At 43.7% G+C, this 15,865-nt stretch overlaps 1 protein-coding gene across 1 annotated transcript in view; it reads left to right on the top strand.

Moving 5' to 3' along the window:
* The first annotated feature begins 674 nt into the window (after window positions 1–674).
* The window catches only part of dync1i1a (dynein cytoplasmic 1 intermediate chain 1a), a 54,114-nt gene continuing 38,923 nt past the window's right edge, over window positions 675–15,865 (top strand). Inside the window, exons 1-6 of the mRNA XM_080531183.1 lie at window positions 675–773; window positions 1,718–1,839; window positions 2,132–2,246; window positions 3,910–3,997; window positions 6,749–6,808; window positions 7,382–7,497. Of these exons, the coding sequence (XP_080387309.1) occupies window positions 1,732–1,839; window positions 2,132–2,246; window positions 3,910–3,997; window positions 6,749–6,808; window positions 7,382–7,497 (487 nt within the window). The 5' untranslated portion in view covers window positions 675–773; window positions 1,718–1,731. The remainder of the gene's footprint in view (window positions 774–1,717; window positions 1,840–2,131; window positions 2,247–3,909; window positions 3,998–6,748; window positions 6,809–7,381; window positions 7,498–15,865) is intronic.

The raw sequence follows: 15,865 nt of genomic DNA, 5'->3' as shown, positions 1-15,865 counted from the left end.
TCGGCTTCAACCAATCAAACAGCGCTATGGTGGTTTGGGGGAGGAGGTTGGTGTGTTTTGTTAAAGGTTTTGGGGGACTTTGGTGACGCTAGGAATACAATGCCAAGATAAAAAGAAAAATTCACACGCATACACACACGCACGCACACGTATATTATTGCGAGAAGAAAGGCGAAATATTTCGAGAATAAAAATATAATTAATTTCGAGTAAAATACTTCAAGCGTGATAGTGTTAGAGCCATTTAGTTTTGATAAAAGACAATTAATGTACTACGATAAATTGTTTATGTAAAATAAAATAAAATCGATAGATAAGAATATATTATTGTTTTAATTATTGCTACACCTAGTGATATTTTTTTTCTTCTCCTAGTGGTGACCTGTGAGTTTCAAATGCATTTCTCTAAAATGGTCTGTAGATGGCAGCATTGTTAATGTAATAGTTGATTGGTATGGAAGGGGCAACGACAGCATGCACAAAGAAAGAAGGTGGGATTTCATACCATCCATCTCCATCCTCGTTTTTCTGATAGGGATGCATAGATGCACCTGCTTTGAATCTAATGTAGGTCATTTATATGCGGATGTATATATAATTTCTACCACAATCTAACGGTATCATTATTCGGGACTGGCACCACCTCTTCAACAGACACGCGAGATTTGTTGACCCAATGTAACACCGAGAGGATGTGCTGATTAGCCGGGTGCAGCAGCAGTGATACAGCATCTTTGGAAGTGACACAACATCATCCACAGGGGAAAGATCAGGTATGACAACGCTTTTGCCAACCAGTAGAGTATCTAGTATCTTCAATGTCATCAATATGTGTCTTCATTTATTAGTGTTTCGGTGTCATCCTAATTTTGCTCACTGCGGTATGTTTTTGAATTCTATGGTTTTGGTTTGGGGAAGGGGCGCGTTAATGACGTCATTGATACCAACATACTGTCTGGAATCAGTCTGGAGGTGTCTGGTGTGAATTAATACAATAACTGAATTCTTGCACCAGTAGCTAATTATTATATCACTGGTCGTTATGGCCACCATGATTTGTCATAACGATGAATTCCCGAGCGTAAAGCTTCTTTATAGTTCTTGACCAATTGTCTCTGTTCTTAATTTAATTGTAAGATTCTGTGAGTCAAGTATTTAAATAAAGCGTTTCTTTAATTCTATTTCTCCACTGTTGTTTCATGCCCTATTTCATTCTGCTGTATCACTGCCTACAGTGTCAGCATGCATTCTCACCATTGCATTGCTGGAGAGACTTTGGTTCCTCGATGATAATGATGATGACGACCTATTTGTCTCACATCCTGTAATAGATACTGTGCAAATAGTTGGTCTTGTTGCAGACCCAAACGTGTATGCTTTAGGAGTGCCAAGCTGATGCAATGCCTTTTCCGCAGTACATCTGTTCATTCTATTTTTGCTACATTACAGTGTTCAATTGTTGAATATTGTTCCCAAATGGGCCACCCCTTCCCCTCACATTGGTACCATAGTGAGGTATGACTATTGACCCATATACAGTACAACGTCTACAGGAACATGGTATCAAATGCACTATGATCACGCTACAGACAGGCAACATCAGGTTGCTACTTCACAGCATGCCAGTCCTTAAGGCCCACATAGTTGTAGACACCGTCTATCACAACAGAACTTACAGAACTTCTCTCATCCTTGTGTGACATTCCTTTTCTCCCAGCCTGATAAGACACAATGGCGGACAAAAGTGACCTAAAAGCAGAGCTAGAGCGCAAAAAACAGCGTCTAGCTCAGATCAGGGAAGAGAAGAAGAGGAAGGAGGAGGAGAGGAAGAAGAAAGAGGTAAGGCGCAGTTTAGTATTTTAAGTATTTTAAGGTCACCCCCTCCTGTCTGTCCTTTGTAAAGGTAACTATTGTAACTACTATTGTACACTAAAGTAACTTATGATATAAAAAAAAGTATCAGCAGAGTGTGTGTGTGTGTGTGTGTGTGTGTGTGTGTGTGTTCGTGTGTGTGTGTGTTCGCAACTTCGCACACATGTGTGTGAGGGTGGATGTGTGTGTGCTTATGGATGGCCAGTGACAGCAGCGCCAGTGACTGTGTGTGTGTGTGTGTGTGTATGTTCTCATGCAGTCAGAGATACAGCAGAAGGCTGAGGCCGCCCCAGAGGACTCTGACTTGGACCGCAAGCGCAGAGAGACTGAGGCCCTCCTACAGAGCATTGGGATCTCCCCAGAGCCCCCACTAGGTACACAACACACTGCACACCTTACATAAGACAGACCACTAGGTACACAACACACTGCACACCTTACATAAGACTGCAATTAGTTTGGAATAATCTCATCACAGTTATGTGTGACCTAAACCATGACAATAAATAATAGATGTAAATGTACATGTAGATGTACACTAACTAGTAATATCGTTGTCGTTACATTCTGAGTACAGTTGGGTAATTGAGAGCTCAGGTAGAAGAAGTGCCCATGTCTTCCTCTTGTCTAATACAAAGTAACTCTCCACTGTGTGTTTGCTTGCATGCAAACAGTGTTAAAAGGGCAAAATCAGAATGGCCTACTTATAGCCTAGTCTTCAGATAATTTCTTTTGTTGACACATGAATCATCATGATCACTGTTTATTTTTGGAGACAAAGTTTTCCTTTTAATTCCATCATAAATCTTGGAGTTGTCTGTAATTGATTTCAGAGAGAGATTCCTAAAAAATGTCCATACCATTTCATTTACTGTAGGCCGTTTGGCTTTTTGTTAAAGATCAATCTTCATGATGCTATGCATGTTATGACGACCTATTTGTCATATTCATTGAAATTGATGAATGATATGCATAACATTATACTCATCTTATTCTTCTAACGTTTCATCCTTTTCCCATCTTCACATTATGTTTGTTTCATTTATCATGTGTAGCATACTATATACAGTATCAGTAAGCACCTCATCCATGTCCTGGTGTTCTCATGTGCAAATAAAGAAAATCTGTAACATTTTATTTTAGTGAACATATATTAGGCACTAATTTGTAGCATACCTGTATACGTGTTTGCTTTACCCAGCCCCTAAAGACACACACACACACCCACACGCACCCACACACCCACACACACTCACACACACTCACACACTCACACACACACACACACACACACACACACACACACACACACACACACACACACACATACACACACACACACACACACACACACACACACACACACACACACACACACACCAATGTTATGGGGCCAGGTTGGCCCTGACATTAGGAGGGCTGGCCAGTAAGGTCATTGGTTTAATCCCAGCTACAGCACGACTAATACCATGAGAGTAAGAAACCGCTGAATAAAGATATACATGACTAATACCTAACAATTGCCCAATTAGCTACTTATGAAACACTCACAGTATAAACTACAAATTAGTGCCTATGAAGTGTTCCCTGTGCTAAAGGTGTTACAAGAAAATCCACGCTGTTTATGAAATTAAGGGCTTTACAAATGTTTCTCTCTGCCATTTTAGATTTTGAGAGGCATTTGTTTGTATTCTCTAGTGGTACAATGTTCTAACAACTTCCTAACACAAACACAATTTGGATTTTGGTTCACTGTGGATGAGAGGCTTTTTATGAATGAAACTAATGAAATAGCAACAGAAGCCATGACTGCTTGAACATTAACAATAAACAAGGAATCCATTTGACTTTCTGTCCCCTTGTTTTTTTTTTATTTGTCATTCTCTTTTCTTTTCTTTTTTATCACTCATTTGCTTTCAACCATTTCAAACCCGCCCTGTTTTTGATTTGGGGAACCCTCTCTCTGGCATTGCTTGGGTTGACCAGTTCATCCGCTGCAGCCTTTAATGTTGGATACGTGTTATTTTAATTATTTAGTCCCGACCCCCATGTCCCCCTCCAAATCAATGAGCACACCCAGTGAGACAGGAAGCCAGGACTCAGCCGACGGGGGAGCCGTGGGCAGGTAGGCGGCCATCTTGTATGGTAACCACACACCGACACAAGCGTTAGTGAACCAGAGCTACTGACCCAGACCAGGGCCAGGAGAACATTTACTCCACCTATATCTGTGATCACCAACCCTAGTCACATGACACTACAGGGTGTGCAGGCAGGTAGTTTGCTCCCTTTGACTTGCATAATTATAACTGTACATAAGCTCCTACTTTCAGTGTTACAGATGAAATATTGACAAGATGATTCATAATTAATATGGTGCTTACTCTCTAATGCACCAGTTATGTTCTCTGAAAGATTATCAGTATACTGCCGAAAGCAACTGTTAAGATAATATTAGAGGAGCCATTTTTGATCAATTGTATCTGCTGGCTTTATGAGCTAGTGTAGCGGTGACTAGACTGTTTTTTTCTGGCTTTCCTCTCACTCTCTTCTGGCTCTTCTGACAAATAATCTGTCTTTTTATCGAATGGAAACATCAGGTATAGGTAAGGACCAATCTCAGTGAGTGTTGTTGTTTTATGTGTCTTGTAACTGTTTGACACAAAAGCTGTCACTGTCATTACCTCATTTTACCATGACATAAACCAGCTGTCAATCATTCTCATAAAGGGTGCGTCCGAATGGTTGGCCTCTGGCCTCATGATCATCATGATCCGTATGCTAGATCTGTATGTTAGATAGATTTGACTTATCAGATTCTAGGAATATGTGTGAATAAGCCTAGTTATGTAACTGTAATTAGAAGCACCTATTGATAACATTTCAGAGAGCAAACCTTAATGAGCTTGGTGAATCCTGTCGATTCAAGAATATTCAGTGATATTAGCATTTGGATGCACAGATTCAAACCAAGCCTCCCAGTGAGAAGTCATGCTAAGCTCAGGTACTGTATAGAGGATATATCTGGTAATGCTGCCTCTACGTCTACGCCATACGTAGCAGGCTTGCAGCAAAGCCGAGGGGCCAGTGTGACAGACATGTGAGCCTTGCTTAGGTCCCTTGCTCTGCAGGGAGCCACATTTGCGTCCACATGAGAAACGCCTCGGAAGTGGTTTAGCTCCTGTTGTCATACACACCTGCTCCTGTGTCATAGCTCATGTTCATTCACCCGCAACCATTTCAGCACAGCAGCATCCTCAAAGTCTGCACAGCAGCGCTTCTCGTCCGCTAAGCAGGATTTCACTCTATAGGTGAATGTATGGTGTCCACGGAGGCAAGGTGTGTTTTCTCATGCTACAGCCGCCCATTTTGAGTGTCTCCATCTGTGACTGTGTCCCCTTCTCAGGTCAGGGTACTCTGGCGTTAGTAAGCTCAAGTCACAGACACAGAGCGACAGGTAAGCATTTTCAACTCAAAAGCTAGAATGCCTTAGCCAAGCTCGCCACGGGGACACACAAACAGACAGACACCTTAATGCAGGCTGTGAATATATATATATATATATCATGCCAGGTGTGTTTCTGTTGGCTATCAAAAGCAGTGCAGTGCTGGTTCCTTCCCCCTTGGATGATTGCTGTCTGACTGCTGCCCGCTGTTTCCCTGTAAGCACCGGCTTGAACGATTTCTGCTCACATGGTTCATAGGAAGTCATTTCTCTTGTGACGGGATTGACAATCCAGTTCTTAAGGTGTCATCCCTGTTAAAACATTCAGTGTGACAGAGTGACGCTTTTCTGTAAGGTGATGCTTTGCTGCTCTGGACTGGCATTGTGTGTCTCTGCTGAAGGGGCATGTTCCTAAAAGCTATTATTGAGGAATTGTGCAGGTCAGAAACACTAGCCTGTCACTAAATGCATTTTTAGTAGCTGATTTTAGATAAAGCTCCAGAGTTTGTTTATAAGTTCCAGGGAATCATTGTCTCCAAAGAAAAAGCAAGCATAGCTTTATCATATACAGAATATATTGATAGAATATATTCTAAATACATGGCAAAAGATTGTCATGTATGGTGTGAAAACACATGCCTACTTTCGTATACCGAATGTGATTGTGTACATTTATTGTGCCTGGTGTATGATACATGTGAACAAATTCATACATTGTGTTCTCTTGCAATGAAAGAATGAATGAATGACATCACAGCTGTATGTAAAGCTCCTGCATTTTCTGCCCTATCACAGTTATGTTGCATTAGGCCTATATGCAATTATGTCCAATACAGATATGATACATTTGTATCTGTCTGCCCATATATGGATTTAGCGAACAGATACTAATACATTTCGGGGAATTGTGGCTTCCCATCATCATATGACCTATACATTTTAAGGTCATGAAGTCAAGTGCAGTGTTTTTCCACATACAGTACTCAAACCATTTTCATTTTTTCCCATAACATTTTAGCATTGTTTCATCTTCCTCAAATAGATCAAATCTTTTGCCAAGAGCATTTAACAGGGAGATGAATACATACACTTTTCTTAAAACCAAACATTTTCCCCTTTGCATTTCCCAACTCTGTCATATCCCCTAGTTGACTGATTTTGTTTGTCCTCTGGTTCACAATGCTATTCCTTGCATGTGTATTTGTATGTGTGTCTGAAGTCGTTCTGTTGATGTGTACATGGGAGTTTTCAGAAATTACCCCCAACGTGTGTTAGAGGATCACTATTTCATGGTTACCATTATGATCGTGTGTTTGGTAATCTGATCCTAGATAATGTGTTTTGTTTATGTGTTAGTGTGTGTGTTACTGCAGTCGCTAACCTGGCATGTTCTCTCCCTCCCTCCCTTGCTCCCCCTGCTGGCCACCCAAGGACCCTGCAGTGGGACACTGACCCGTCTGTACTGCAGCTGCAGGCTGACTCAGAGCTCGGGTACCTGATCCTCCTCCCCTCTCCTCTCTGTCTCCCTCCTCTATTCCCTTCTCTCTACATCCTCTCTTTACTCCTCTTTCTCTTTCTCTCACTCCTCTCTTCCCTTCACTCTACCTCCTCACTTTAGTTCTTTCCTTTCTGTCCCTATGTCCATGCTAATACACTATTTTGCATGCTTGGCCAGTAGTATGAGTATGAAAACTACAATCACATCAAGTATTTTACTTTACCATGGCAAGTCTAGGTATGAAGTCCATGACATTGCAATTAACGGTGGCGTATTTCATTTCAGTCGTAGTACGTGGACAGCGGTTCAGTGTGTAATATTGATTCCCAGATGTTGATTATTGATACTGTGGCTAAGATGTGGTGCACAAAATACATTGTCAATACATCCTTCCCATTGGGACATCTCTGAGAGTTGGAGGGCATTCACATGCCTTCTCTTTGTGTGTGATGGAGAGCGAAGGAGCACTGTCTGTGCACTTGTATGTGTGTGTGTTTTGTGCATGAATGCATGTGTGTGTCGGTCAGCAGTGCTCATGTGCACCCCCACTTCCTGTCTGTACTCAGGCGCAGGATGCACCGGCTCGGGGCGTCTAAAATCACACAGGTGGACTTCCTGCCCAAAGAAGTGGTGGCATACTGCAAAGAGACGCAGACGCCCCTTACTGCCCACCAGTCTGAAGGTGAGTGTACTGTACTGTACTGTATGTGTATGTGTGTGCGTGTGAGTGTGCGTGTGCATGCGTGTGTGCCTGTGTGTGTTTGTGTATGTATATATAGCATTTTATAACTCACATAAAAAAATCGGTGTCCTCCATGTTCTCTCTGGGTTGTCTCTCACAACGTACCTTCTACTATACTAACTAACTTAACCTACTTTAATCTCCAAACAACGAAATCCACATGGATTCAATTTCATTGCTGTCAGATTCCATTGCTGTCAGATGTGTTGTCATCTGCCTTACCGCCTGGTCTGATCCCGATTCTGTAAACCTGCAGTGATTTAAATCTATTTGACCGACTCAGCCCTCTATTTCCTGAGGGAGAAAGAGAGAGCACAAGAGCCAGGGAAAGCCTTTTGAAAAGAGATGCCTGTCTGTCAATGGCTGTCTGGAATCAGGGAACAGTAACGGCATTGACTCCTGGCTCTAAGTGGATGCAGATTAACTGGGGGGTAATTCAAGATGGCTCCCGTCAGAGGAGCATCACCTGGAATGGTGCCTGTGTGTGTGTGTGTGTGTGTGTGTGTGTGTGTGTGTGTGTGTGTGTGTGTGTGTGTGTGTGTGTGTGTGTGTGTGTGTGTGTGTGTGTGCGTGTGTGCGTGTGTGTGTGAGTGTGTGAGTGTGCGAGTGTGTGAGTGTGTGTTTGTGTGTGTGTGTGTGTGTGTGTGTGTGTGTGATGGGTGGGTCGTGTGGGTGCGTCCGTCTCTACAGTACAGAGAGAAAACGAGTGGAGGCTCTTCCTTTATGACCTGTAATCCATTATAACACTATAATACCTGTTACAAATGTGGACAGAATCCTTTTAAGGGAACAAACACGTTTTGTAAATTCTGCTCTCCCTTATCATGAAAAGCAGCTACAGTATATTCTCACTCTCTCAGTCACACACAGTCTAACACACAATTTAAAGCTTGCGTCTCTGATGCATAATGAAGGGGGGGGGATCATCAAAAACGTTGTGAACATTTGATAATATTCATATGAGATCCATGTGACATGAACGGCTTTGAGTTATTGATAATAGCTGTTTATAATTGTAGATAGATGTAGATAGACGTCGATACTCTAGTTGTCACTACTCCCAGTGCTAATGTGGCTAATGCTACAGAGAAGAAGCCACTTGCCCTCCATATTCACCAACTACAGAACTTGGCTACTGCTTTGTGACCCACTTCCCATAATTGCTACTATTCCAACGGCTACATCATCATTATTAACATGTGTTGGGAAACAATTCTCACCGACCCTATCATATTTAATGCATCTCATATCAATTGTTTTTGAAACGTATGCCCTTGTTAAAGAGAAGTCCACAAAGAGCTGGCTAATTTGATTGCGTCCTCCAGGCTTGGGGGCCAAGAATGGCTATAAGATGCAGATGGTAGGAGAGAACACTAAACATATCCATATGGACAGAACCCTTAACAAGGCCTGCGCCGTATTTGCATAACATTGGTGGTAGCTGTAATGTAAAGCATAGATTTCGTCCCTCCTGTATCGCCCGCTCTGTTCCTCCTTAAAGATAAAGGCTTTCGATCTGTATAGCAATGACAGTTACTGTAAGTGTAGCATTGTTTCACAAAATGGAACCTCATGTCATTCCCTGAGAGTGTGTCTTTTTTTTCTTTCCTCAGACATGTTTTTTTTTCTACCCTCCATTGCGGGGAGAAACCCCACCATCTTCTCATAGCTCCTTGATCCCTCTGTTGGCAACAGCTGGTTGCCATGTGATCCGAGACTTCCTGTCATTATAATTGATGTGTTTTTATTCTTTCCACTTCCTTGAAGCCTGATCAGAATTAAAATGGCTGTTGGAATTTCCTGTCAAGGCGGGTCATTTATTCAGCAAGTGCAACCGCTGACAGGCCCTTTGATTGGCCGTTGCCCCTAGCGATGCTCACTCTGTGCAGTTTGTTTGTTTTTGCCTTAGCACTCACCACCATCATGGTCTGAGAGCAGGTTAAAGAGAGGAAGAGTAATGTGTGTGCGTGTGTGTGGTGTGGGTCTGTATCTGTAAGTGTGTGTGTGTGTGTGTGTGTGTGTGCGTGTGCCCGTGTGCCTGTGTGCGTGTGTGTGTGTGTGTGTGTGTGTGTGTGTGTGTGTGAACATCTGTGAGCTAATGCAGGTTGTCTATGGGGAGGTGACCCTGGCCTTAGGAGACCCTGGGTAGAGGAGATGTGAGGGAAGTGGGGGCAACGGGGGATGATGATGTGAATAGTTTACTGCTCTGGCCACCTGCTAGGCTAGGGCTCACTAACTGTGTGTGTTTGTTCAGGCAGCTCCAGGAGTTCCCCTCGCTGATTGGTGAACCTAAACAGACACCGCACGCGTTGGCAGACCGGCAGGCCGTTCTCCTGCTCGCTAGCTGCCGTGGTTACAGTAGTCCCAGGGTGCGACTGTCAGAGCGGTCTCCTCCTCTCAAGAGGCGATGACATGACCGCGGGCGCCAAAACAGTGGTCTTTTACGTTCCGTCGCTTAGACAGATTAAGCAGGACTGTTGTCGAAGCAAATTTGTGCAAATTTCATTGAATGCGTCTACGTGCCGTAAACCCTTCTGACTCAGTGGAGGACTGTCTGTCAGCGTGTGCACCTCACCGTCACTCAGGGAGAGCGAAAACAGGAATGTGTTAAACTCCCCCCCCCTCTGACTGCAACGCTAGATCGAACTACATCAAATCTCCGAAAAAATAAATAAACTTCCTGTCACAGCTCTGTTCGGGAGCCCAATCGATTCGGGGTAACGGGGTCACAATTTGACCTCGAAGTGTTTTTCCGAGTCACTCACATAGCCTGTCGTGTACTGTAATGTTGCCCAAGGGCTGATGATTACAGTGTTTGGGTTACATGTGTGGGTGAAGGCATGGTGATCGTCTGAAGGTGCAGAAACTCTCATGGTGAAGATAATACACACACTTATGCATGGGTATTTTTGCATCCACCTCTCTCTCTCTCTCTCTCTCTCTCTCTCTCATCCCCCCTCTCTATTACTCTGTCTGAGGGCTCTTTGCCCTCTCAACATAACAGTGGAGTGTATTTTGAGGCCGCCATCACCCTTCACTCTCACCACTCTCACCTCTCTCTCTCTCTCTCTCTCTCTCTCTCTCTCTCTCTCTCTCTCTCTCTCTCTCTCTCTCTCTCTCTCTCTCTCTGCCCTTAGGGCTCTAGTGAGTCCTCATGGTTCCGGACGGACAGTTCTGCCTAATTTCCCCCCTGCAATGGTGTGTCTGTGTTGTGTTAAACCCTGACGTGTCTGGGAAAAGAGAAAAAGAGAGAAAAAGAGAAGGAGAAACGCAGCTGCCGGTCCAGGCAGACAGAGAGAGAGTAATTCTGTTGTTTATTGGTGGTGGGGTGTCCTATCGGCCAAGCTAAACTTTCTACGGGGTGACCTGTGGTTTGCATGGATGTGTGTGTGATCCTGTAGATTTGCTGCCGTTCACTGTTGGGGTCCAGCGAATTCAAACAAAGGCTTTAGCCCATGCTGTGGCTCATGCTGTGGCCCAGACTGTACTACTGTGAAGGGTTGGCATGAAGCCGAGTATGAAAAGGCCGTAAAGTTGTTGATTTTTATGCTCAACAGGGCATGTACTGTATTGTGTGTTGTTATGCATTGGATTCACTGTGTATTTCACTAATCACAAAATCGAACTGGAGGCCTGGATTTCACTGATTGGGCTATAAGCAGCTCATTCCATACAGTATGTGGCAGTAATGCTGTTAGATTGAAAGTACTTGTCTGATGAAAGATCATCACACCCCCCCCCGATGTGCAGGCCATTGTCCTCACTTCATTGGGGGGAAATTCTGTAAAGGTGAATTTGACATTGAGTACTTGTAAGGCCACGGTAACAAAATGGTGGACGGTGTCGTGTGACAGGAAGTGGACCACTAGTCTTGTCTCATAATTGTGTTAAGTGTTTATGGATGACTCAGGGATTCTCTCATGGTTTGTCATCAACATGAACTCTTGACCTCCCTTTTTCCCAGTGGTCTCTCTTTCCATGATTAAGCCCGGGGTGTTTGTCGGCTTCTGGTTCTGTGTGTGTGTGTGTGTGTGTGTGTGTGTGTGTGTGTGTGTGTGTGTGTGTGTGTGTGTGTGCATGTACGTGCACGTGCGTATGTATGTGTGTATGTGTGCGTGTGTGACTGACTCTCATTTAAAACAGTTAATGCAATGAGCTTTTCATTTCCGAAAGCGTTTTCCCCATAATAAATATGTGCCGTTGGGAGCTGTGTGCAGGTTTCTGTCCTGTTGCCTGGTCAGAGGAACTGTCTGTCCTTAAGTGCCCATTGTGTCACTCAATCAGATTAAGCTCCAGTCACTGGGCTTCAGAGCTGTGGCTCCAGCTCCTTATTGGCCTCATAATGTGTATGAAAGAGCAGGGTTGTGGTCCGTATGAGTGTGCTACACACTGCTCGGTGACATAGCAGAGACTATACTGTAGCCCTTTACTGTGGATGGTGGAGTGAGAGTTCCCAGCAAGGTCAACTGGCTCCTCAACATCTTTGTGTCATTTGTTTCTCTTTCCGAAAACGGGCACGCAACTCTGACCGGGTTTCGAAGCTAAACGCATCGTCACATCTTTATTAGTTTTTTTCTCTTTCTCCCGTGGTTGTTCAGTGTGTTCAGATTTGAAGGCAAGGTCTTGGAGGGACTGAGTCTATACTTCTGTAATGTATAAAGGGTTTAAACACAGTCGTTGAGGTTGATGGACATTATTGTGTTATGTAGACAAGATCCGAGAGAGGGTCCTGAATACGTCCTTTAGTACAGTATTGGGTCAACCCACAATATGTTCTAATAAAGCAAAAGAGCAATACGAAACAAATGGGCACAAATGGGCAGTCAAACAAAGAGTCAAAATATTGCAATGCAATGGATTCGGTGAGTAATGAACTATCTAGTTAACTATAACACTACTTTACATTGTTAGCAAAAGCGCAAATCCATTGCATTTCAATATTTTGGCTTGACTAGCGAGTGTGTCGTTGATTTTCAACAACGTTGAAATGTATTTACTTGTTTCAGAATAAAAGTCTGAACATTTGGTCGGTTGCCGACTTGTTCCCCCCTTTCACCAGCTGCTGTCATAAATGTCCAGAGCCAGCTTGAGCTCTGTAAAGTGCGTCCAGTGACTGGATACAAGTCACAGTGATGGCCAAGTTGGTACTGTTCTGCTGGAAAACCAGGGAGAGGCTCCATGTACTCCAGTCATCTCAGGCCACATCTCCCTCTCTCCGAGGGTACGGGCCTCTCTCGCCCTGAACCCAGCCAAACCAAACCAACCAGGAACGCTGGGAAGGCAGACAAGTATCCATTTGAGTTTTAAAGTATGAAAAGGAACCCTTTAGGCTAGTTAGTTAGTTAGTTTGATGTGTGTGTGTGTGTGTGTGTGTGTGTGTGTGTGTGTGTGTGTGTGTGTGTGTGTGGGCGGGCGGCGGTCAGGCGTGCATGTGTGTGTGTATGTGTCTGATAAGGTTGTATTGACATGGTTGCCATTGGCTCAGTATGAGCCCTGCCCAGTCCAAAACCCAGGCATCGGTTTCGCTCAGTGGAGCCTTACGGCTACTAATGAGCCTCAGTGGAAAGGTGGCCAGAGAGAGAGAAAGAGGCTGGGGGGAGAGAGAGAGAAGAGAAGAGAAATGAGAGAGAGAGAGAGAGAGAGAGAGAGAGAAATTAGAGAGAGAAAGAGAGAGAGAGAGAGAGAGAGAGAGAGAGAGAGAGAGAGAGAGAGAGAGAGAGAGGCTGGGCCAGTTGGTTTGGAGGCTGCTTGGGGACTTGTATACAACAGTTATGATATTAAAGCAATAATTGTGACCAGTGAACCGCAAATGTGTAGTGTACTATACTGTACTGTTTCTGCACTGGAAACCACCTCAATGGGGTTAGAAGTTCACAGGGTCAAGGGAGCCATGTTTGGTGTGAGTCTGTGTGTGTGTGTGTGTGTGTGTGTGTGTGTGTGAGTCTGTGTGTGTGTGTGTGTGTGTGTGTGTGTGTGTGTGTGTGTGTGTGTGTGTTTTCTTGTAGGCTTCTCCTGTTTTTCTGGGCCATTAGTTCTTGGGGTCTCTTTTGCAAGGGCATACAGTAGTTTCTCTCTCTCTCTCTCTCTCTCTCTCTCTCTCTCTCTCTCTCTCTCTCTCTCTCTCTCTCTCTCTCTCTCTCCTTCTCTCTCTTTCTTTTTTTCCCTCTTTTTTTACAGTCAGGCTTTTTTCTGGTTTGTGGTGGTCTGGTAATGGCTCCTAATTGCAAGAAAACAGAGTTCTAACTGCTAAACTGACAAGCATTACTGGACACTCTTGCAGAGCAGTTCATTACCCTATAATGAAGTCATTAAAAAATGAAAAGCAAATTGTTGATGATTGAAATGATTCCGGCCATTGGCGTCACATTGATTCATCAGTTATTTTGTAGCCACCAGACATTTTAAATATTTGTTTATATCATATTATACTAAAATCTTAATGTGAGTCTAGAGCACAGCAGTCATCAGTGACCTCAGGGTCACTGTCTCTGACTGAAACCGAGGGTATATACAATGACTGTCCTATCTCCCTCCTGTATCCTTACCGTAAGGCCCACTTCAGGCTGTGTATGTGTGTGTGTATGTGTGTGTGTGTGTGTGTGTGTGTCTGTGTGTCTGTCTGCCTGTCTGTCTGTCTGTCTCTGTGTGTGTGTGTGTGTGTGTGTGTGTGTGTGTGTGTGTGTGCCCACCTAGCCCCAGCCAGCTAGTCTCCCTGTCTCTCTCCTTGAACGTGGGCGGGGGCACATATGGAAGTGCTTGGCCCAGCCCTGTTGTTCCAGCTCTCCCATGCCAAAATAAAAAAACCTGGAGGTGTCAGTGTTCTTGAGGCAAAGTTTAGCAACAGAATCCCATCGTGGAGGAGTTGTGTTAGTGGGGGTGGAGGTGGAGGAGGAGGAGGAGGAGGGGGGGGGGAGGAGGAGGAGGAGGAGGAGGAGCAGAGCCGAAGGCCAGCTATACAGAAGATCCGGTTTCATTTACTCTTTTTTGATCCCCCCCAAGTCTGATCCTTCTAGTCAGAATTAATCGGCGAACATCTTTCTTTTTCTCCCTGTGTTCTGAAAAGGGGCTGAATTTGGGTTTCATCACCCCAGAAGGGCAAAGAGACGACTCCTCTTTCAGACAGAAAATGGACTCAGGTCCCAAATGGTTTCCATCGACAGGGGATGCCAATCAAAACCTAGAAAAAAACTCTGATATCATAGGAAAATAATGTATTTCACAGTAGGTAGAGCATGCCAAGTGAGACGCAGATGATTGCAATTTTCCTCTTTGACCACCGTATAATAAGTTACATGAGACTCTCTGGCAAAAAATGGCTGCTATCCATGGAGTCACTGTAATAATATCTGTCCATGGAGTCACTGTAATAATATTTGCCATCTGATGTGTGCTTGAAAAGGGGATGGAATACGCTTTAATTCCTGCGGATAGTTACCTCTTTTTTCCTGCCTTGCGACTATGTTGAACTTGACTTTCACATGTTCCCCTCCCCTCTCGTTGCATTTTCGTATGTAAAACAACAGTTAGGCTGAAGGCTGCCGTGGGTGGTCTGGGTGCTCGTCTCAGACCTCTTCAGGTCGCATGTGGTTTTATTTGAGACAAGTCATTCTACGCTCATGCTGTTTTGTAGACGTATGTTTCCTACTAGCTATGTCAGATGGACAGATGCTCATATAAAATCACGGAGCCCATCAGGTAGATTTCATCGGAATTCAAACTCACAATTGAATTGCGACACCCCAACTTGTGATAAAAAATAGCTAAACGTCTTTTTAGTTATTGGTTAACAAACCATGACAATGGAATTGAATAGGTTTGTAAATACCACAGTTGCACTACATTGTACGTTTTATTTGAGGTCATTGTCACTTTTGATAACTCTACAGCTTGCTGAAATGAAATTGGATAACCTTGGTGATTGTTATTTTGGCTGGGGGAGTGACATGTTATTTTGCTTTTGACCAGCAGGGAGCACTCTCAGCACATTAACCTGAGAACCGCTGAGCACTCTCAATGCCAGATTTTCATTAGTAATGCACATTGAATTGAAGTTGAAGTTTTGTAATATGATCTAATTTTAGATGAGTATAAATTATGAATGTTTTGTCTTGAGACCATAAATACAATTATCCCTGGACCAATAGTCAATTTGTGTGTTTTGGTTTACGGTGTACTTTATTCTCCTGAAGATTTACATTTCTCATGATTATGCAATTGGTTTTTATTTGCATTCTGATCTATGTTTATCATCTTCTATTGAGGTTACATTTTAATATAATATAATACGATTAGGAAGACTCCCTCATGT

Source organism: Nansenia antarctica, assembly GCF_963989245.1.
Source record: "Nansenia antarctica genome assembly, chromosome: 5".
Classification (NCBI taxonomy): Eukaryota; Metazoa; Chordata; class Actinopteri; order Argentiniformes; family Microstomatidae; genus Nansenia; species Nansenia antarctica.
This window is presented reverse-complemented; position numbering and strand designations above follow the sequence as displayed.